Source organism: Dromiciops gliroides, chromosome X (genome assembly GCF_019393635.1).
Source record: "Dromiciops gliroides isolate mDroGli1 chromosome X, mDroGli1.pri, whole genome shotgun sequence".
NCBI lineage: Eukaryota > Metazoa > Chordata > Mammalia > Microbiotheria > Microbiotheriidae > Dromiciops > Dromiciops gliroides.
The window spans coordinates 41,706,631-41,728,267 of NC_057867.1; the positions used below are offsets into that span (position 1 = coordinate 41,706,631).

At 43.1% G+C, this 21,637-nt stretch overlaps 1 protein-coding gene across 4 annotated transcripts in view; it reads right to left on the bottom strand.

Annotated features, from left to right (window-relative positions):
- Window positions 1-21,637, bottom strand: part of TENM1 (teneurin transmembrane protein 1) — an 895,908-nt gene that overhangs the window by 57,104 nt on the left and 817,167 nt on the right. For all 4 annotated transcript variants that reach the window (XM_043974016.1, XM_043974015.1, XM_043974017.1 and 1 more), the window contains 2 exons: window positions 19,372-19,392; window positions 16,727-16,959 (listed from right to left, as the gene is read on the bottom strand). In XM_043974016.1, the coding sequence (XP_043829951.1) occupies window positions 16,727-16,959; window positions 19,372-19,392 (254 nt within the window). The remainder of the gene's footprint in view (window positions 1-16,726; window positions 16,960-19,371; window positions 19,393-21,637) is intronic.

Genomic DNA, 21,637 nt, shown 5'->3' on the forward strand with positions numbered 1-21,637 from the left:
AGAAACTTACAATCAGAGGCAGGCTGGCGCTCAGCTTGGGGGCATCTGAGTGGAAGGGTTCAGTTATTGACCTTGCTCCTCTTTGTGGATCTTTGGGTTTGTGCTTCTCTCTCCCCCTTGTTTTTCAATACCATCATCCTTGTTCAAAAAGCGACAAAAGGATGAGATTTAAAGAAGCTTGGCCCACACATGTGGGCCAAGATAATTAAGAGTTCTATATGAGATCCAGGAGGAACATATTTACTTCCTTTTTCCCTTCCTCTCCCCTCGGATGTCAAGCAACTTTTCTTGGGACACTTCCCAGCAGTATCACATTAAAATGGCCCTGTTGTCCTGGGGAAATAAATTGCCTAGTGAGACACTTGTGTGAACAATTAGCCCAAGCAGGGAAAGTTCATTTATTGTTCATGGATCAGCAAAGAACTAATTGAAATTGTTACACACCAGGGAAAATGAGTCTTTTGCTCAAGGTAGGCGAGCAGTCAAGAGGTTCTAATAAAAAGGCAAACCAAGCAGAATAGCCTGGCCTGGATACGCACTAAAACGAGGATAAGAGAAACTGAACCAGACAATGCTTCCTATTCAGAAAAGTAGGTGAACTCAGAAGGAATTCAAATTTCTTTCAGATGATTTTTGCATGTAGTGTCCATCCAAAGCCAACAGGGAATTCTCATTTACAGCTGTTCCCCATATCCTTACATCTTTCATAATAGGCAAACTCAAGGGGAGAGCTTTGCACAGCCAGGAGTCCAGACTATCATTCGCCTAAGGCAAGGCAAAGTAAGGCAAGGTCAGGGGTAAACATGCAACTCAAACAGGCAATGGAGCAGAACAGAAGAGAGAGAGAGACAGAGACAGTGACAAAGACAGAGACACAGAGACAGACAGACACACAAAGAGAGACAGAAACAGAGAGACAGAGACAGAAACACTGAATGTGTGTGTGTGTGTATGTGTGTGTGTGTGTGTGTGTGTGAGCAGTATGGAGAATACACTTTAGGGTGTCCAGGCAAGATTTCAATAAAGTGTGACTAAGGCAAGTGAAACCTTCAGCCAAACCAGCTAGTTGATGTGATGTCAAATGGCAATTGGGGGGACAGCTAGGTCGCACAGTGGATAAAGCACAGGCCCTGGATTCAGGAGGACCTGAGTTCAAATCAGGCCTCAGACACTTGACACTTACTAGCTGTGTGACATTGGGCAACTCACTTAACCCTCATTGCCCCACAAAAGTAAAAAATTGGAAAAAAAACCCAACAATTGTCTGCTTCCTCTTGGACACTGTTCCTGGCTCTGTATACACCCTCACCCCCTACCCTCAGGAAAGAAAACGACTGGTTTAGTGCCAGAGAAGCTGGCTCCATGGCCTGCCAGGCAGCTATCCTCATTGCCTCCCCAATGCTTGTGTACCACCCCACCTCTGCCCATGATGTTGCCTCTATCTGCAAAGCCCTTTCTCCCTTTGTTCTGCCTCTGCAAATTCCACTTGTCCCTAATGGTGCAGCTCAAGTCTGTGAAACTTTTCCTGTTGGCTTCAGCCCAAACAGATCTCTCAGGAATTTTCTGAACTCTTTCTTACAGCACTAACTGGGCCTGAGAGTTAGTTTTTCTTTGGTCTGTCTTACTTCCTCACTTGAACCTAAGCTCCTTGAAGGCAGGCACTGCACCTTGTACTTAGATATGGTTCATTTCTTACACAGAGGACATTCCTAGAACATATGCAATGATTACAACCAATCAACCAGAGGGTATTGTGCTAGGAGCTGGGAGGGATGTTGCAGTCCACCCGTCAGAACCTTGCAAGTATTGTAATAATTTAAGTAAACTAGGTTTCCAGTACATAGCCTGACTAGGGATATTGTTATATACAAGATGAAGCAAATGCATGCAAGTACTCTTATGCAGGACCCGAATCATAAATAATATCAAATAGTTCTATTTATCTTGAGTAAGAGCATAACTTCTTACCCTGTTGGCTACAATTACCTTAAAATACTGATTCTTATCCATTAAGGAAAATCTCTGTGGATTCTACATTAGGGGAGAGCTGAGAGTGGCTTTTCCAGTTTTTCTTGGGGGGGGGTAAAATTATGCTTGCACAACTTCCTTTTCTTGGAAAGTTTCTAAAAACTCAACTACATCAGTGAGGAGCTCAAGGTGGAGGGAAGTCAGAGCCTCTGCAATAAATATGAGAAACTATGTGATTCAGTGGCCTTCAATGGCCCTTTGGCAACATTTGTGGCTCTGAGCTACCCATCATTTGAGCTCACCTTCCTGTGTGGGAAAACTTGGCCCTGGCCAGAACCTCTGCCTGACCAGGCAGCTCTATGTGACTTGGCTCACAATGCAGACGCATCTTTAATAGGGCTGCAGTCATTAACAGAGCCTGAAGTGATGCCAGCCAGCCAGCAATACCAAAGAAACTAGGTGCAGTGAGGAGCTAGAAGACAAAGCAGATAGGACCTCTGCTTTTCAGCTACTGGAATATCCTGAAATTTAATTATGTGCATGCATAGGACTCATTTAAAGCCCATGATAAAGTGGGGTGTTTTATTTTTGAAGAATGCGGCACTGGGGCAGCTAGGTGGCGCAGTGGATAGAGCACTGGCTCTGGATTCAGGAGGACCTGAGTTCAAATCCAGCCTCAGACACTTAACACTTACTAGTTGTGTGATCCTGGGCAAGTCACTTAACCCCAACTGCCTCACCCAAAAAAAAAAAAAAAAAAAGAAGAAGAAAAGAAAAAAAGAATGCGGCACTGAAGCATGAGAAAATTTATAACAACTGATGCAGAGTAAATATGAACCAGGAAAGCCGCTCATACAATAACTATGATGGAAAGAACAAAAACCCTCCAAAGAATAAAAAACGTAATTGAACACTGAATATGGACTATACCAGCCAAACAACTCTGCTCCTTAGCAAAGGTGGGAATTATGGGATTGGATCACTGCATTTACCACTATACTATGGATGCTTTAATTAGTTTTGCTGAACTGCCTTTTTAATTCTTTCTTTTTAATGCTTTGTTACAAAGATGGTCCAGTGGCAGAAGAGGAATATATTCAGAAACGAAGATGGTGTAAAAATAGATAAATATGTCAAATTTAAAAAAAGAAAACATAGCTTTCATTCATTCCTTAGAATTCTGACCTTTTAAAGCCACTTTCTAAACTTTGTGAATTTCCCCATTCTTCCTCTTTGACACTGCTCCCTTCCATACCCTGCCTCTCCCCTAACAGGAAAAAAAATAATACTCTGCTGGCTTTGGAAGATATTTTTCATTAGTATTTACAAGGCAGTGTGGCATAGGGCGGTCCTGTGTTCTAGACCTTCCCTGACATACACTTGGTAGCATGACTCTGGTCAAGTCAGCTGAGCTCTACGTGTCTCAGGAAATTCTCTAAGACCATAAATTACAGACTGTTATCTAAACCAATGAAATCATAGGTCTAGACCCCCCACCCACAAAAAAAGGTATACAGCCTTCTGTTTATATGTATAAGAAAGAAAAATGAAAAGCATAATTCAGGCAAACAAACATATTTAGAAAACAAAAAAGGTAACGGTAACCTTCCCTGGAAACTAAACCAAATAACACAAATGACAGTAAATCAATCAAGGGGCTCCCTTTACACAATGAAAGGCTTGGCATGAATGGCACTTAAAGGCTTCTCAAACATCTTTACTACTGTTCTGCCAGTAGTGCCTCCAATGGTCACCAGAGCAGTGTTCTTCCTTGGGTTCATGGCATTGTCTTTCTCCAGGGGGAAAAAACCCTGGACCAAGAAGAGGGAAAGCTGGATTTCAGTTCTGCTTTGCCACTCACTAGCTCCAGAACCATGCACAAATTGAACCCCTTCTATGGGACCTTGGGCAAGTTAGTCACCTGCTCTGAGATTCAGTTTCCTCCTTTTGAAATGAAGGGACTGAACTAAAATCCTGTCATATGGATAGCAGAGACTGTATCCCTGAGGTATTGGGACATAGGACAGGGAAGTTTTTTATTGGAGGCAGGAGAAACAGACAGGTCAGAAGAATAGGGCTCTATTCAGGGTCTTGGATGCTTCCAAAAGAGGGAGAAAACTACATGGAAAATAAATTTTTTTTTAAAGATACACACTTCATCTACTTCATAATTCTGCTTAAGCCCGAACCAGAGGGGTTGTTTGAATCTAATCAACTTTGATCTTGTTGGTTTATAAAACAACAAAAACCACATGTGATCTCCAGTGGAAATGGCCGGTGGCTCCCTGATCCCAGTGTAAATGCTCTGACTACTACTGCACAGGCCCCACGTGTCCTTGAGTTAGAGTTTTCTAAAGTAAAGACTTAATCCACTGCTCAATCACAAAACAGGCATGAAGCGCTGCGTGCTGTTCTCAGTTGGCCTTTATCCAGTACTAATGTTCCAACCAGGGCTTTCTAAAGACACCTTGGCTTACAGCAGGCTGGGGGCAGCTTCATCCTCTACTTGGGTTAATTGGTCTGGTTCCCCTTAAGGAGCTGTGTGAGCTGTCTTCTGTTGATTTGTTTCCCTGGGGTGGCAGGACACTGTAGATTTCACGCCCCTCGCCAAGTTGGCCTCACTGGCCAATGTCTTCCCTGCTTTTTTGGATGATGCTGTGAACAGCATGCATTTAGGAAACCGCAACTTCCCCAGGTCCCCTGACAGCAGTGCCAGGATCAAAGGCTTCACTCTAATACAGTTTTAAGTTTGGGAGCCTGAAAAACAAACATTTTGCATTGAAAGAAACGTTCTAATTAACTTTTGAGGAATTTGTACATTACAACGTCCTGCCGTGCTGGAGAAGACTGAGAAAGCCAAGCCATTGACTTCTGCAGGAGAGACTGTGTTTAGAAGGAACTTGCTATTCTCATAAAACTTTTAATAGGAAGAAGTGAATCAAATTCGTTAATTACCATTTTATGGTTGGTAAAAGGGCAAATTACATGCCATCCATTTCTAAACTTCTAAATGTCTCTGGTGCTTTTAATTAAAGCTGCCATCTAGAAACTACTAAAGCAATTTTATGCAATTAGTTATTTATAGGTTACCATAATACACCACTCAAAATATGATTTAAGTGATTTGCAGTCTGCTAGTATGTGATCTCTGTCAGTCCCCCCCCCCCCCCCCCCGGCCCCAGTTTCTCTATTGGCCAAAGGGATTCTTTTAGTAGAGAGATAAGGAAGGTGTGACACTGAAGAGCTGTGATAAGGAGGAAAGTTCTATTTGCTGCTGATCTTAAATAAAAGAACAAGGGGTGAAATATAATTCCATGTTGTCTTACCTGACCTAGAGAGACCCAGGGCTTGCTTTAGGCAAAACTATGAAGCAGGCAAAGAGTTGCTTCAGCTCTTCTCTTCCCCCTCCCAGAGTCCTCCTTGTCAAGACTCTAAGACCCTTATACTTGCTGCCTTCTGACTACACAGGCCTTTGGCTGCTGCATTTATCCTGGGCCTGACCTTCCCATGGCATCATACCCTGTCCCCCTCCCCAGCTTACCCATCCCTGGGTCCCATGCCCTTGGGCCTCACCTCTGCTTTGTGAGAATGGGTAAAATGGGATTTAATAAGGAAAAGTGTTGCCATAAACCAGGGAGCCAATCGAAGGGTAGAAATAACTTCAGTCACCCTATTGGGCCACTAGAAACTATTTTCTGGTTAGGAGAGCTTGTGGTGGCTCCCCCCTCCAACTCCCCCTCCCCCAACCATATCATACTTCCTCCTCTTGAAAAGGTTGGCTCCATAGCATAGTGGATCGGGATGGAAAAAGGGGTAAGACATAAGACTGCACATTCCCTCTCACAGTATCTGAGTGATGGGAGGGCCCTCAGAGGTCCAGTGTGTGCCTGAGTCCCCTCCACCACATTCCCTTTGCCTTCACCTTTGCTTGAAATCTCCAATAAGAGCGAATCCTCTGCCTTTTGAGCTTGGACACATCTCACTGGCAACAAGTTTGTTGTGACACCAGCAAATCCTGCTCCCCCCTGCCTCCCCTGCTCCTGGTTCTAGCCTCCAGGGCCAAAGAGAACCAATCTAATGCTGCTGCTGCCCATGTCATCTCCAGGTCAAACCCCAATTCTTTCCGTCCATTTTTGCATGGCATGATCCAGAGGTCCTTCACAATCTTAATTCTCTTTCTTTTTGATTCTTTACAGCCTGAAAGTGTCCTTTGTAAAACACGATATAGAGTATATCAACACTGTCACATCCTATGTTCTTTTCATATTGAGGCCTAGCAAGCTCGAGGTAATCAGTGTTTGGGGCTGCTAGCTCACCCTGGTATCTCATTCAGAACCTGCAACATGAGCTCCATTGTAGATTACCTACTATCTAGCCAAACCTCCCTACCTGGGATGATTTTTGGCCCCCAAACACAGGACTCTGACATTTATTCATATTAAATGTCACCCTCATTGACTTGGTGCACGGTTCTAGACTGTGATCTTTTCAGAACCTGACTGTCATCCAATGTGTTAGTTATCTGTCTGACCTTTGTGTCACCTGCAGACATCTATGTCTTTTCCCAGGCTACTGATGAAAATCTCGAGCAACTCAAGGATGAGAAAAGATCCCTACAGACCTCCTTCCATGTAAATTCTGAACCACTGACAATACCCTTTTGGAGCTCAACCATTCAGTCTTTTCCAAATTCACACAACCTTATTATTGTTTAGTCCAAAGCTTCTTAAACTGTAGGTTGTGACTCCATGTGGTGTCACATAACTGAATGTGGAGGTAGCAAAAAATTCGGCAACAGTAAAAAGTTACATATGCCTATTTTATATAGTTATATACCTGGTTCATGTCAAAATTTCTTGGGTGAAAAGGGGTTGTGAGTGAAAAAAGCCAAAGAAACCCCACTCTGGCCCACATCTCTCCACATTTTCCCATAAGACTAGTTAATAGCCATGACTATAATATCTTCTTCCCATCAAACTAAATAAATATCTATGGAATTCTCCTGTTCTGACAGCTTAGTCACAGACAGAAAAGGAAATCCAGCTCTTCCACTATGACCAACTGTTGAAGGAACTCTGCTCTTACTGCCTGTGAGCAAGAAACACTGAACCATGTCCAGTTCATGAATACTCAAGTAGAGACAAAGACAAAAGATGCCATTTTGGTTTTCACACATTCCCAATTTTGGCGGGTCCAGACCTGGATGTGACTTTACAGGAAAGGCCACAAGGCAAAATTTCTAGGGGGGCAGGCTACTGCTGCCTGCTCTTCTGCCTTAGAACAGCATAGATGAGCCCCCAGGTTAAGGGCAAATGGCTCCTTAAGAACTCTAGGGTAATCCAGCCCTGGGTAGGGGGTAAGTAAGACTTTTAATTAGGCAAATTACATTTCTAAATCTAAATCTGTTGCCTCTAAGTTTGGTGGCTCTTAGGCATATATGACAATTAAAATCAATAGAGAAATAGAATTTGGTTTAATAGTGCATCTGTAGGATCATAAAACTTGAATGAACTAAATACAGTTTGTTTTCTCTTTCATAGATGCTCCCTGGGCCCAACCTTCATGTAACCAAGGCTCCTTCCAATTTAAAGTGAAGTCCACATTCATTTGCCTTGTCTCTCTCTGGCTTCTCTCACACAAGTGACTTGTTATTTGCTATCTGTACCACATAAATCCCTAGATATTTATTCATATGATCTGAGGCCTCAAAGCCTTCTACCATCATATGCATCTGCATTGTACAAATTGGTTCAACAACTTCCGTTATTTTGACCACATGGAGGCCTGGAAGAAGAAACTACTGTGCAAATGAAGTTCATCTAGATACTGCTAAGATATGTGTGTGTGTGTGTGTGTGTGTGTGTGTGTCTTTATAAGTTGATGATGCCCTAAATAATGAGTATCAATGATTTAAATTCTTGGGCCACTTCATGCCTCTTGTTAGAGGTGCTGATCCTGGCAGAAAGAGTAGTCACTCAAAGGAGAAATGAGTGAGAAATCATTCACTTAATTGACTTGGTTGGGAAATGAATGGTACATCCCCAAACTCCCCAAATGGCAGATCTGGAAGAGAGCTTCTACATAATCTTGTCCAACTTCTCTCACCCTAACCTCTTATTCCATTTGACAGCTGAGGAAACTGAGGTCCAAAGGGAAAAAATGACTTGCCCATAGTCAAAAAGTTTCTTAGTAGGAAAGATAGGACTGGAATGGATATATCTAGATGCTTAGTTCAGGGAACTTTCTTTCAACACAAATCGTAATGGACAAGTAATACCTTCCCCTCTCTGCTGTGCTCACTGACCCTGAACCATCATACATGAGTCATAAGTGATGCAGACCTCTGCTCAAGGGCTATCAAGGCTCATGGCTCATTCCCCATTCTGGGCCTGTACACACCTTCATCAAGCCAGGGCCCAACTGTCACAGGCCTGCTTGAGGAAATTTGTGTCCTAACAACCACATTGACAAAGTATGGCTTTGCTTATTGTCTAGGTATTACCTTGCTCTGCTTAACACTGAAACCAATTTTGTCATTAAAGACAGGAGCAAAAATCAAGATACAACCCCTGGTGAAGTTCAAGGGGACCAAAAAGTATGTCACAGAGGAATCTCATCCTGGCTAGTAACTCCTTACCCTTTGTATTGATTTTTTGCAAACATGCATTCAGCTTGTCACAAATTTGAGTTGCTACCCCCACCTTGTACCATTTTATAGTTTGCAAAAATACTTGGTCATCTATCATATGACTCATAAGTTTGAGTTGTTTACAGAATTATGGCAAGTTTCAGAAAAATAATAAATAGAACCTAAATTTCAACTTCACCATTCATGCATGGTTTTTTTTCAGGGCAATGAGAGTTAAGTGACTTGCCCAAGGTCACATAGCTAGTTAGTGTCAAGTGTCTGAGGCCAGATTTAAACTCGGGTCCTCCTGAATCTAGGACTGGTGCTTTATCCACTGCACCACCTAGCTGCCCCCTCATGCATGTTTTTAGTTTTTTTTTGCTCGGGGTAATGAGGGTTAAGTGACTTGTCCAGGGTCACACAGCTAGTAAGTGGCAAGTGTCTCAGGCCAGATTTGAACTCAGGTCCTCCTGAATCCAGGGCTGGTACTTTATCCACTGTGCCACCTAGCTGCTCCCCCCACTCACTGCTTCTTGCCTGGACTACTGCAGTAACTTTCTGAATGATTTTTCAGCCTAAATTCTCTCCCCATTCCAATCATCCTTCACACAAGTGCCAAAGTGATTTTTGTAAGCACAGGTCATTCCTGTGCTCCATAAAGTCCTATTACTTCTAGGATCAATTATAATCTCCTCTAATAATCTAATAATCTGCCTTTAAACTACCTTTCTAGGATTATTAATAAATTATTCCCCTTCTCTGTAGTCCAGACAAACTGGCCTTTTGACTTTTCCTCACATGGGACCTCTATCTTTCATCTTTCTTCTCCCAAGTCTAGAACACATCCCCTCTTAATTTCCACTGCTTAGAATCATAGTTTCTTGGATCCAGGGCCAGGAGGGACCACAGAGGTCATCTAGTCCTATGCCCTCATTTTATAGACAAATAAACTGACACCTAGGGCAGTAGATAAGTTCACACAGGATAATGAGCCCTACAGGTGGGATCCCCAGTTTCCTTTAAAGTATCATCTCTTTACATGGGGCCTTTCCTGATCCTCTTGGGCCCTTGGGCCTCCCCACTCCCAATTACATTGTACTTAGTTTGTATATAGGGTTTTCCTTGTTGGAATGTAATCTCCTTGAGGCCTAGGATTATCTCATTTTTGTCTCTGTACACCCAGTACCTGGTACAGAGTCTGGTGCCACAGGAGATGCTGATTGTGGAACATTTCCCTTTGGAAACCAATGACATTAAATACACCTTAATTTACAGTTAAAGGAGACTACGGGAAGCTACAGGGACTTGCATGAGGTCATACAAAGAAAGAGTGACCAACACTGTCATGAGGCAATTGGAAAAGAAAACCCGGGCTCACTAAACTCAATTTTTACCAATATTCTCTCCTTTTTTCTTTTATTTATCTATTTCTTTTGTTTATCTATCTATTTATTTATTTGTTTATTTATTTTCCTCTCCCTTTTTCAAAGAGAATCTCATGACCTGGCATTTACTGTTGGCTCTTTTAAAAATCCTATTCAGTAATTTGCTTCCAACTTCGGAGAAATGATCTCAAAAGCAAATTTTATTCATTCTATTTTTAGAATTGATTCTGAAAGTAAATTAGTTGTCTTTCAGATTAATATTTATTTGACTTACCTTGCATAATTAAGGACAGGTTGGAGAGCCTGCCCATAACTACAATATGCTGCTTGTTAAAGGCACATAACCAGCTCTTGTACCTAATCTAGAAATGGTACTCCCTAGATGTCCATTTCCATTTCCTACTGATCTATAGTTTTTCTTTATTAGCAATCAGGTGAGAGGCAAAATCTGGCCTCTCCTTAAAGTAATCCATTAAGCATTTGCAGGGCTCCAAGGAAGAAGGAGGAGAGCTCACTCAAGAGCCCATGTGTCTGGGAATTGTAAAGTAACAAACATACAGTAAAGGAACTTGCAGTAGACCTCAAAGAAGCAATTAGCAAGTAGTGATACTTTCCCCTCCATCTGTACTCAGCATTTTAATGACTTCTTGCATGTTTTTTCCTTCTGCTGTGGAAGCGTCTACAATTGGTCAACAGCACGAAAAACTCATTCACTGATTTATGGCTAGAAGCAAGGCCTAACTCCGTGGTGACAAATGGCATGATGATCACCGCTTAACCACTGGCCATGTGCATCGGCAGATGAAGACCCACATGTCTCTAAGAATTCAGATCCTCTGCCTCCTTCCATAGAGGAAGACTTACTATATCCCTCCATGGTCCATTCGTGACTAACCCCATCCAACTTGGATTTTCACTCACTGTCACTTCTAAGCTGGGTCATTTCGGGCAAGTCACTGAACCACTCTCTTTCCTCTTTAAAATGAAAAGGATGACTATTCTTTCAGCTCCAAACAATCTATTAACCTGCTAGCATTTCTAAAGTACCTACTAAGTGCCAGGGACTGAAGCAGCCACTGGAGATACAAAGACAACAAAATTGAACAGTCTTTGCCCTCAATGAGCTTACAGGGGAGTGCTCAGGTACACCTCCAGGTAGATACAATATAGATGTAAAATGATTCCGAGAGACGAAGGCACTAGCAGCTATGAGAATGAGGAAAGTCCTCAGGAATATGGCAGCACTTGAGCTAAGCCTGGAAGGAGAGCAGGGATTCTATGAAGTGGAGGTGAGGAGGGTGTACATTCCAGGCATGGGGGACAGCCAGTGCAGAAGCATGGAAATGGGAGTGTCTTGTGGGAGGAACAGTAAGAAGGCCAGTTTGACTGGACTGGAGGGTGGGGAAGGGAGTAATAGGTTGATACGTTTGAACAAGCAGGACGGGGATTCAAATACCAAACAGAGGAGTTCAAATTTGATCCCATAGGCAATAAGGGCATCCCTGGAGTTTATTAAGCAGGGGAGTGTATGGTTAAATCTGCACTTTAGGCAAAGCACTGTAGAGAATGTGTGGAAGATGGATTGGAAGGGGGAGAGAGAAAGAGACTGACTGACTGACTGACTGTCTTGAGGCAAGGAGGTCAGTTCAGAGGCTACTGAAATAGTCCAAGGAAGAAGTAATAAAGACTTCAGCTAGGCTGGTGGCTATTGGGTAGGGAGGAGGGCACATGGGGATGTTGGAGATGTAGAGACAGAAATAACAAGGTCTAGCAACTTATTGCATAGGTGGGGTGAGTGAGAGTGGAGCATGAAGGATTGTGATTCCAAGGCTGTGAACCTCAGTGAATGGACAGATGGTGGTGCCAAAGGCAAGTTTGGAATAGGGGAGAGGATTGAAATGGGGGGCACAGATAATTAATTTTATTTTGGACATGTTGATTGAGAGATGCACGTGGAATATTCAGTTCAAAATGTTCTCAGAGGAAGAGAGCAATTCCACCAACTAAAAGAGAGCCCCAGAGAAAAAAAATGTCTTGTTCACAAGGACTACAGGAATACCTGGAAGAAATGAAATGAAGTACAAATGGAATACCTAAGGAGGAATAAATAGCAAGGAAAATTCATACCTTTGAATACATAGTGACAAACTTTACCCAAGACTTAACTCTCTGAAAATTAAAATGGTTTAAACATCAATTGACCACTTGATGAAATAGCAAGAAATATTAAAATCAGAAGACTGGAAAATAACCTGAAGAAAAAGTAAGGAATATTAAATAAAAAACAACTGATCTGGGAAACAGGTTAAGAAGAGATAATCTAAGAATCATCAGGATTGGAATTTAGGAGAGAGACTAAAGCTGGATCCAGGAATCAGCTTCATAAAAATGATACTTAAATTCATGTGAGCTGATAAAGTACAAAATGGAAATGTGATTCTTTGAATTCTCTCTGTACAGAATTCCATACCAATCTCGATCAAACTTATACTGCTTTAGATTGAGTCTCATTTCCAGGCTTTTCTGTCCACATATATCATAAGCTGGGCTGGGAACCGTGTCTTCTTACACATATAACATTTGCTTAATAAACATGCACTGATGTCAACTCTTAGAGAGGTCAAGAATGTTCTCATATCACTTTCAGTCAAATCAACCAGGACTCCTTTGTAGTGGAAAGAGCATCCTGGTTTAGGAGTCAGGATTCTAAATCTGTGGTCCTGTGTGACCCAGGGACTTCAATTATTAAGAGATCTGCCCTTTATGTGCCCAAAGCAGGGAAGCTTATAATTTTGTGTCTTAATAATTTCATCCATCAGAAGGTAAAGGGGATGATAAAGGGAACTTATCTTTTGGAGCTCCTCACTAAGAAGGAAAAACTGGTTTCTGGGGTGGAAGTGATGGGAACCTGGGTAGGGGAAGAGAGTAATCATTTCAGTTTCTGATAGAGAAGAGGCAAACTGGGCACAATCTAGATCAAAGCTTCTTAAACTGCGGGTTGTGACCCCAGATGGGGTCATGTAACAACGTGGGGGTTGTGAAAAATTTGGCAACAGTAAATGTCACATTTTATATGTCTATTTTATATACCTGGGGTCATATACAAATTTCTTGGGCAAAAAGGGGTCACGAGTGGAAAAAAGTTTAAGAAGATCTGGTCTAGATCTTTGGAGAGAAGATTTCAAAGGCTTCAGAGAAAGGATAGGAACTTGGGGCCATGGGTTTGAAGGGAGAGCTAACCAAGGAAAAATGGGAAGCTCTCAAAAATGAAATTCTAAAGACACAAAAAAAGCCATTATTTTGAGGGAGGAAAAGGAGTCATCCAAAGGGATGATATGGATATAGAAGATGAAACCAGGTCAGGGGGCTAAGGATAGGAGGAAAGGAGTTGAAGATAAAAGTGGTGCTCCATCCCGGGAATCAAGGGCAATTAAATGGGAAAGGCAAGAAGAGCATCAAGGACATTAGAGCACAGAATGAGGTGAGGCTGGAAAGGAAAGCAGAGAACGAGTCAAAGAGGGAAAAGAGACTGGTCAAGAAAGGGATAGATGGGGGCAGCTAGGTGGTGCAGTGGATAAAGCACAGGCCCTGGATTCAGGAGGACCTGAGTTCAAATCCCGCCTCAGACACTTGACACTAGCTGTGTGACCTTGGGCAAGTCACTTAACCCTCATTGCTCTGTCAAAACAAAACAAAAGAAAGGGATAGATGTGGATGGGCTGATGATAATGGATGTCACAGACAGCAGAGCTAATCAACTCTTAGATTGCTTCTTGTTTTCCTTCTTTATGAAGGAGATCATCTTTTGACTGGAATGGAAAGAAAAAAATGATCAGCAGGACATTTATTCTCAAGATGAGTTCAAGTCACTTGGCCCAGAAGAATCCTAAGATCCTGAAGTGATTGGTAGATGTGAATGCTGAGCAGCAGTCAATGTTATTTGAAAAGATCACAGGGAATAGAAGAATACCTGTAGGTCCCAGGAAGTAAAAGTGTTTGCCTATTAAAAAAAAAGCTTTCACTTTTCTTTGTATCCCAGAAAATACAAGATGAGGGAGGTAAAAAAGAATCATATGATCACTGAGTTGGAGTTTGAAAGTACCTTAGCAATCTTCTGGTCCCAATCCCTCATTCTACAGATAAGGAAACTGAGATAAGGAGCTAATGACCTGAGCAGATCCAGAATTCGGGTCAGTTGACTGGACCTTTGCCCTAGGATGTGGAAGTTAGAGCAGTGGTGTCAAACTCAAATAGAAACACTAATCTAGTACATAAGGGTCCCTGCAGAACACATAATGACTTGATTTAAAAAAATGTAATGTTATCTATGTTTTATAATACTTTGAATTATTTTGTTCAATATTTCCCAATTCTGTTTTAATCTGGTTTGGGCTTCACTCCCTGCAGTGGATGTTTGACACCTCTGATTTAAGGGATACCAATAGTATTGTCATAGGGTGAACTTCCTCTCCTGCCTGGGCTCACTTCCAGTATCAGTGGCAGACTCCTCCAGAGCCACAAGTCTATCTCCCCTCAGCGGTAAAGAAAACTGCCCATGTTTTGGGATCTGCTTCCTGTCCCAGTCACCCTGGAGTGCCAGCTTCACCTCCCAACCCGGAAGTGGTCAATTGCAGCAGTTAAAAAAGAGTTCTTCTATAGGAAAGGTAGTAATTAGTTATTGACCATGTGTTTGGGGAAATGTAGACATGGCTGGGCTCTCCATATGTTTTCTATTGTGTCTCTTAAAGTAGAACAAAGAATCCACCAAAGACTAAAGGAACTTGGCTATCAGAAAGCCACCATAAAGAAGGACCAGAAAAGTGGAAGGATTCCCTTTCCTTGAAGATCTTTGAATAGAGGGTTGTTGGGTTCATAGTTATGGTGGATATTCCTTGTTGGAATCAGTTGGACCAGACAGATGACTAACAAGGTCCCTGCCAACTCAAAGATTTTGTGATTCTTGGGAAAAATGTCCTGACTCTCAGGGAATAAAATCCTGAAATGGATAATCAAGAGAGGCTGTGGGGCCTGGAGACCTGTCAGAAGGGAACAGATCCTCATCTTACCCGACGACTCTCCAATTCTACAAAGTACACTAAGTGGCAAAAAACAATGGGTGATGGGAAACACGTGCCTCCCTGTGCCATGAGGTCCAACTCAGTTTAACATTCACTTTAATAGAAGGAGAAAGTCTCATTACTAAAGCTTTACCAGCCCATGTAAATCCTGTTCATCAGAACTCTTATTGCTTTTCCCAGTGCCCCAAAGCTGAGACCCCACCAGCTCTTTTGTTTATTTGGAAAAGCTGAACTTTGTGTAATTTCTGTGGCAGAGGGAAGGGTGTGTGTGTGTGTGTGTGTGCTTCAATGATGTCAAGCCCAATGTGGGCCTGCCTTCTCCCCAGAGCATCCTTAGAGCTAGGCTGGGAAGCCATGCCTGTTTGCACCAGGGGCCCTGGCCTGAGCAAGTCCCTGGAAAGGCAGCGTGGAGATAGATGATGCCCCACCTCCAAGTGGAAATACAAGGAAAATGGTACATTTCAAAATTTACATTTCACAACCTGTCACCTTAGGGGGAAAACCAGAACTTATCCTCATTAAATTTATCAAAAGATTACACAGAGAAAAAGACTCTATGATTACAAAAGGGAAGGAGAGAGAGAACTAAGACATGGCCACAAAATCTTGGACATAAGAATGAAGGGGATTCCCTCTGAAGCTTAAGAGGTGAATTTCAAATACAAAAGAAGCCAAGTTCTACTATACACAGCAGGGAGTAAACTTTGAGAATGATCTTGGAGGTGGCACAATCTAAATTATAAACAGCTTCGAGGAAGATTTTGGTAAACTTCCTCATGACAGATCCATTCTATGATAGTGAGGGAAGTTATGGATGATGGAGGGAAGATTCTTCCCTTCCTCATTTTATTGCCTATTGCCTGGCCATCTCCTCTACAGCCTCCCATATCCAAACACAAGCACCTAGCCAGCCACATCAGAAACCAGGCCCAGGGGCTCTGAACCTAGGGGCCATCAACTTGTTTCTTAATATTTTGGTAAGTGTATTACAATGTAATCAATTTCTTTTGTGATATTATGCATTTGAAAAGCATTCTGAGAAGGGGTCTACAAGCTCTCCCAGACTGCTGAATGGGTCCAAGGACACAAATTGGGTTAACACCCTTAGCCTAGAGGACCTTCTGCCTTGGGGCCCTGTTCCTCTGAGTAGTGACTGCCTCTCCCCAATGCTCTTTCAGCAAAGTCCCAGCTACTGGAGTCACTCTGTTCCCAACTTTCCAGTCATCTCCTCCACAGACTTGACTAGTGCCTTGGGCTTACTTTTTCTCTCCCTCCCCACCATTTCCCTACCAGTTCTAGAAGCACAAGTCTAACAGAATTAACTAGGGTGTGGCCTCACTCACCAATGCTTACAATTTTACAGACCAAAGTGCTCCTCCTTAGCCACCTTTCTCCACCTGTGTTGTTTCTCCTATTAGAATGTAAGTACTTTGAGGGCAAGGACTGTCTTCCTTCTTACTTGCATTTATATTCTAAGGCCTTAGCATAGTTCTTGGTACATAGAAAGTGCTTAATAAATGCTTTTTCTTTCATTCATCCACCAAGGCAGAAATAAAGGACAACCATGGCTTTTCTCCATATCAGAGGCACAAAGTGGATGGACCAGAGCCCAGATCCAGTGTGATCATCCTTGTGCTTTCATGAAATTTCATTAGCCACTTTCTTACCTCTGGGGCTGTTGAGTGAAGCTTCGGATGCTCTCCCTCCATCTCCACAATGACTCTGGTCAAAGGGAAGGCACTGATCACCTGTTCCTGCCACTATGTCAAAATTCTTCGCCAGATCTTTGGTTTCTCCAAGAGATCTCAACCTGTAGACTCTTCTCGTATTTGTGTCTGATAGGTAAAGGGCTTCAGACACAGGATCCACAGCCAGATAGTATTTGTGAGCTGGACTTGTGCTGAGGAGAAGAAAGCAAAGCTTTATGAAGCCATCTGTCCAGTACCTCTCCTCATTTTCCCTTCCCTGCCCCACATCCCCCTCACCCAGCCCCTCTGATCTTGGTCAAAAAACAGAACAACTCTTGACTCTCCGAACATGCTTCTATTGTCCATTTTGTACCAAGAGGATAAGCCAGATCCACCATTAGTAGCTTCCACATTTGGAGTGGATTTTGTTTTCTTTTACCAGTAGTAGGGAAGAGATTATACTCTCTCATTAAATCACCTTTCTCCAGTTCACTAGAAAGCAAGCCAGACTCTGAAAGATGGTATATTCATTTAGACCTTGTCTACTGACTCAAAGAGAAGAGCAAGAGCCATCCATGCAATTATGCATGCCTTGGGATCCCACTCTATGAACTAGAACATCCCGCTACAATTTGATATCTTCCTTGCTGCCTATCCCCCAAATATATTCATGGATAATAATGTGTAGATTAAGGGCTGGAAAAAAACAACTCTTGGGCAAACTGGTGCTGAATTCAAGGGCCTCCAGGGGCAGCTTCTAGCTCTGGGACCAGCTGAAGAGGTACTGTGATGAAAGTGGAAAGACTCCCAGTAGGTCCTTAAATTGACTTGGCAGTCACAGCAAACAGCACATTGTGAAAGCAGAGATGGCTTTGTGAGGGGCATGCAAAACTCTACATTTAGCTGATGTTTCCCCTTCCAAAATCTCCAGGATGATGAAGGGGCTGGGACCCTGCCTGGAAATAGCTTTCATTGCTTTGATAATGACTTTGTGAGAGTTTCAACAGAGTGAAATGAATCATGCTTTGTTTAGGAAGATTCTATAGGCCCTTTCTCCAAGGGAAATGTTACTCACACAAAAGCACTTTGGAATGCATTACCTTCATCCATTATTGAATACCCCTACCATGCCTGTGAGGGAAGTTTGAATGATCATTCTCCCCAAACCTTAGTTGAGGGCACCCAATGACAAGGATGGTGGTAAGGGAGTTTGTGTGCCCAGGGTTGCTAACATGTCAGAGCCTAGACCAAGATTAGAAGTCAGCCAAAGAAAGTCTATGTGTACAATTTCCACTGTGGAGCTTCTCCAAATTGTTTTAGTTCAGGGTGTCAAGGGCTGGCACTTAAAAAACGAAATAGCCCTGAACACCAAAGTAAAACCTCATGGATGCCATTTTCTTGGCCACTGATAGAACCTATGAAAGCAAAGTTAGCAAATTCGGAGTTAGTGTAGTTCCAAAAAGAGACTGTATGCCGATTCCAATATGGGCTTGGGAGCTTGGAGACAGGTCTGACCTCTAGAAAATGAAGAAAAAAAGAAGACGATCCAGAAAACACAGTGGGCACCAGACACAATGGCCTTCAGCCTTTGTAGTCAACTGGAGAGTGTGGAAGAGCCTTTCTCTCACCTTGCTGTTAGATTTGGGAGTGCTTCAATGTTAGATATACATTCCAGCCGGGCCCAGCAACCTAGCAAAGACCATTTCATTCATGCTAGCTCAAGTCACATAGCTTGTTAAACGGGCAATTAATGCTTATAATTAATACTGTGTAACATTTTCCTAGCAAGCAACCTGACAGCCAAGACAGCAAACCTGGCATTCAGGCAGTGGCGTTGCACAAATGCAACCCAACTAAAAAAACCTTCTCGGTGTCATGTGGTGGAAAATCTGCACTCGGGAGTGAACAAATTCAATGTTCTCCTTTGCAAATCCAGCCAGTTTAGGAGGGTTTTGACATGTGGAATGCACAAACACACCGGTCACAAGTAATTGTTGAAACTAACTGCAGGTCTATGGCATTCCACATCTGCCCATTATTCCTTTTGTGCAGGAAAAAAAATCACAGAATCACAAAGTTTGAGAGCGAGACAGCACCTTAATGGTTGTCTAGTCTGACCCATATATGAAGGGAATCCCCACTATAGTGGACCTGAGGAAAAGTCATCCAGATTCAGGTTAAATATCCCCAAGGAGTGGGAACGAAGCCCAAAGACCCATCGCTGCTGTTCCTCCACCGTGTTCCTCTTATACTACCAACCAGGTCATTCATGATACTGTCTCTATCCCTGCCCAAAGCTTGGAAAGTATTGAGTCCATTTTTACTAACATTCTGGAGGGTGGGATCCCCTATGGCTAGAGCTCCGTAAAGATGACCCTGCTTTCATGTCATGAACTCGTTTTCCTTCTCTCCTCTGTATTTTCTTTTTTTTCCTCTGTATTTTCTGATGCCAAACTTTCTCGAAATTCCGCCAACAAAGCTTCACTTAGTAGAGTCCTCTTTACCAGAAAGAAGCTTATGTGGGTTATAACTCCAAATTTCACAGTATTTCTATCAATTTCTTTAAGAAGGAAAAATCCTCTGTTAGGACATGGGCCACTAAGTGGGAACATGAGTTTACTCACCTGTGTCTGGTATCTCTGTTTCTAATGTGCACATAGGATCCAGGAGAGGCCAGCCAAAAGAAAAGAGAGAGAGGTCACTATTACTGGGCAAGTCAAATCAAAGCCAACATTCACCTGCCTACCCAGAGATATTTCACCAAAAGACTCTGGGTCCAAGGATACAGGAGTGGACCTTGTGACTCCAATCTGCTGATTTGACTGAGCCCAGGTGAGTAGAGCTGCCCACTGGGTAAAGGATGGTGGGCTGGGGTCATCAGCTATGTTATATAGGCAGAGACGATCCACCAAAGGTCAGGCTTTTTTTGTCTCCCAGTTCTATGGGCAGCATCGGGCAGGAACAAAACAGACTCGATAAGCAGGGGGCTCCAAGGCTGGGAAGGATGTGGGTATCCTTGAGGATAGGTACTCAACTCATTGACTTGGGGAAAGACAGCTCTTGCCCACAGAAATGGCTGTGATAGTTAGTTTTTCATTTTAAAGCCTTCCCTGATGTCATTAACAATCAAAAAATGAAAGTGTTCTCTCTCATCTGCTAAAATAGGAAATGGTGACACACTTTGGGCTAGCAGGATAAAAGGAGGCACATGAATGCCTCCATTTAAGTGTTCAAAGGGAACCATTCTCCAGACTCACAGAACTCGGTCACTGGCAAGCTCCCAGGGACTTGTCTCAGTGGGTCAAAAGGAACAATGAACATTGCCGATTGCTTCTCCCTGCATATCCCCCATGCCTCCTTTCTGCCACCTGGGTTCTCTGGCCTCCTTAGGGCCACAGCTCCAGTCTCACCTCCTGAAGGAGGCCTTTGTTGGTCTCTCCTATTTCTAGTGCTTTCCCTCTGAGATTACCTTCCATTTACACAGTGGGCATCTTTTATGTTCCTAGTCACTTACTTGTTTTCTTCATTCGAATGGGGGCTTTTTGAGGACAGGGGCTGTGTTTTTCCCTTTCTTCATCTCCTAGTGTTTAGCATAGTGCTGCCTGCCATATGTTATTTGCTTTCATAAATACTTGTTGACTGACCAACTGACCTAGGATCACACTGTTTCTGTGGTCTCAAAGCACAATGTGAGGGCAGAGCAGCTTGGGCTTGCTGCTTATCGTATGAAAGTCTGGAGCAGTCAGACTCAATCTAGACTTTTTTTTGGCAGGGCAGTGAGGGTTAAGTGACTTGCCCAAGGTCACACAGCTAGTAAGTGTCAAGTGTCTGAGGTCAGATTTGAACTCAGGTCCTCCTGAATCCAGGGCTGGTGCTTTATACACTGTGCCACCTAGCTACCCCCTCAATCTAGACTTCTTAATCAAAGTCCTAGAAGACCCTCAGACTGATACAGGTAAGAATCTTGGACATGGTCCCATGGCATGGGTTCTGAGAGGGGTCTTGAGTACACTAAAGAGTCTCCAAATGTTTGGATTTGAATCCTTGCTATGGAACACGACCAAGTGGCTGAGAAGGGAGGGAGGGAGGCAGCATTGGACTTTCTTGCAGCAGCTCCTGTTATTGCCAGTAATTTCACTGTGAAATGGAAAAGATGGACTGGATTATGCAAAGCCTCCCCTCTCATTAATGTCTCAGGGGGAGGATGTAAGCATGACTGCAGTTATTTCACAGGTTGGAGCTTGCTTCATCTCTGAGTCATTCTGCTGAAGCTCCTGTGGCCAGTCTGCCACAAGAGTCAGCCTGCTGTCTAGCTAAGCACTGTGACATGCCAAGGGGACAGTGTGTGAGTTCTTTGTAACTCTTGGTGCCCACTGAAAGCCTTCACCTGATTCTTTAAGACAGCCAGTAAGGGGAATACCAAAGCTTTTAGGAGGTGATGTAAGGGGTTGCTGGGGTGGGGGCTACGGCTCTGGAGTCCTCTTGCCTGCCTTCACCTATTTCTTTCTTTACCTTTGGCTGGGGCTGATCCTTGACAAAATTATAAATTTTTGGTGCTCCCCCCACTCTATGTCCTTTTCCCCCAGGTAGCCATGGCCCTCAAACTGTTACCTACTTAGGGCTATAGTCTAACTCTCTATGATTAATGAACCATGCCTTGGATCCCTCTCCTTTGTAACAAAACTCATCTCTTTTGTGTCTTAAGGTCACTTTGGTGAAAGCAAAGCTGATAAATGGTTGAGGTATTAATGACTGCTAACAACATAGTGGGTGATGTTTATAAGAGGTTGCATTTCTAGGAGATGATCCAATGCCAAAGGAATGAACCTCTAATAGTGGAGACTTCAGGTACTCGAGCTGGCTGGAGAGTTGGGGGTAGAGATATCACTA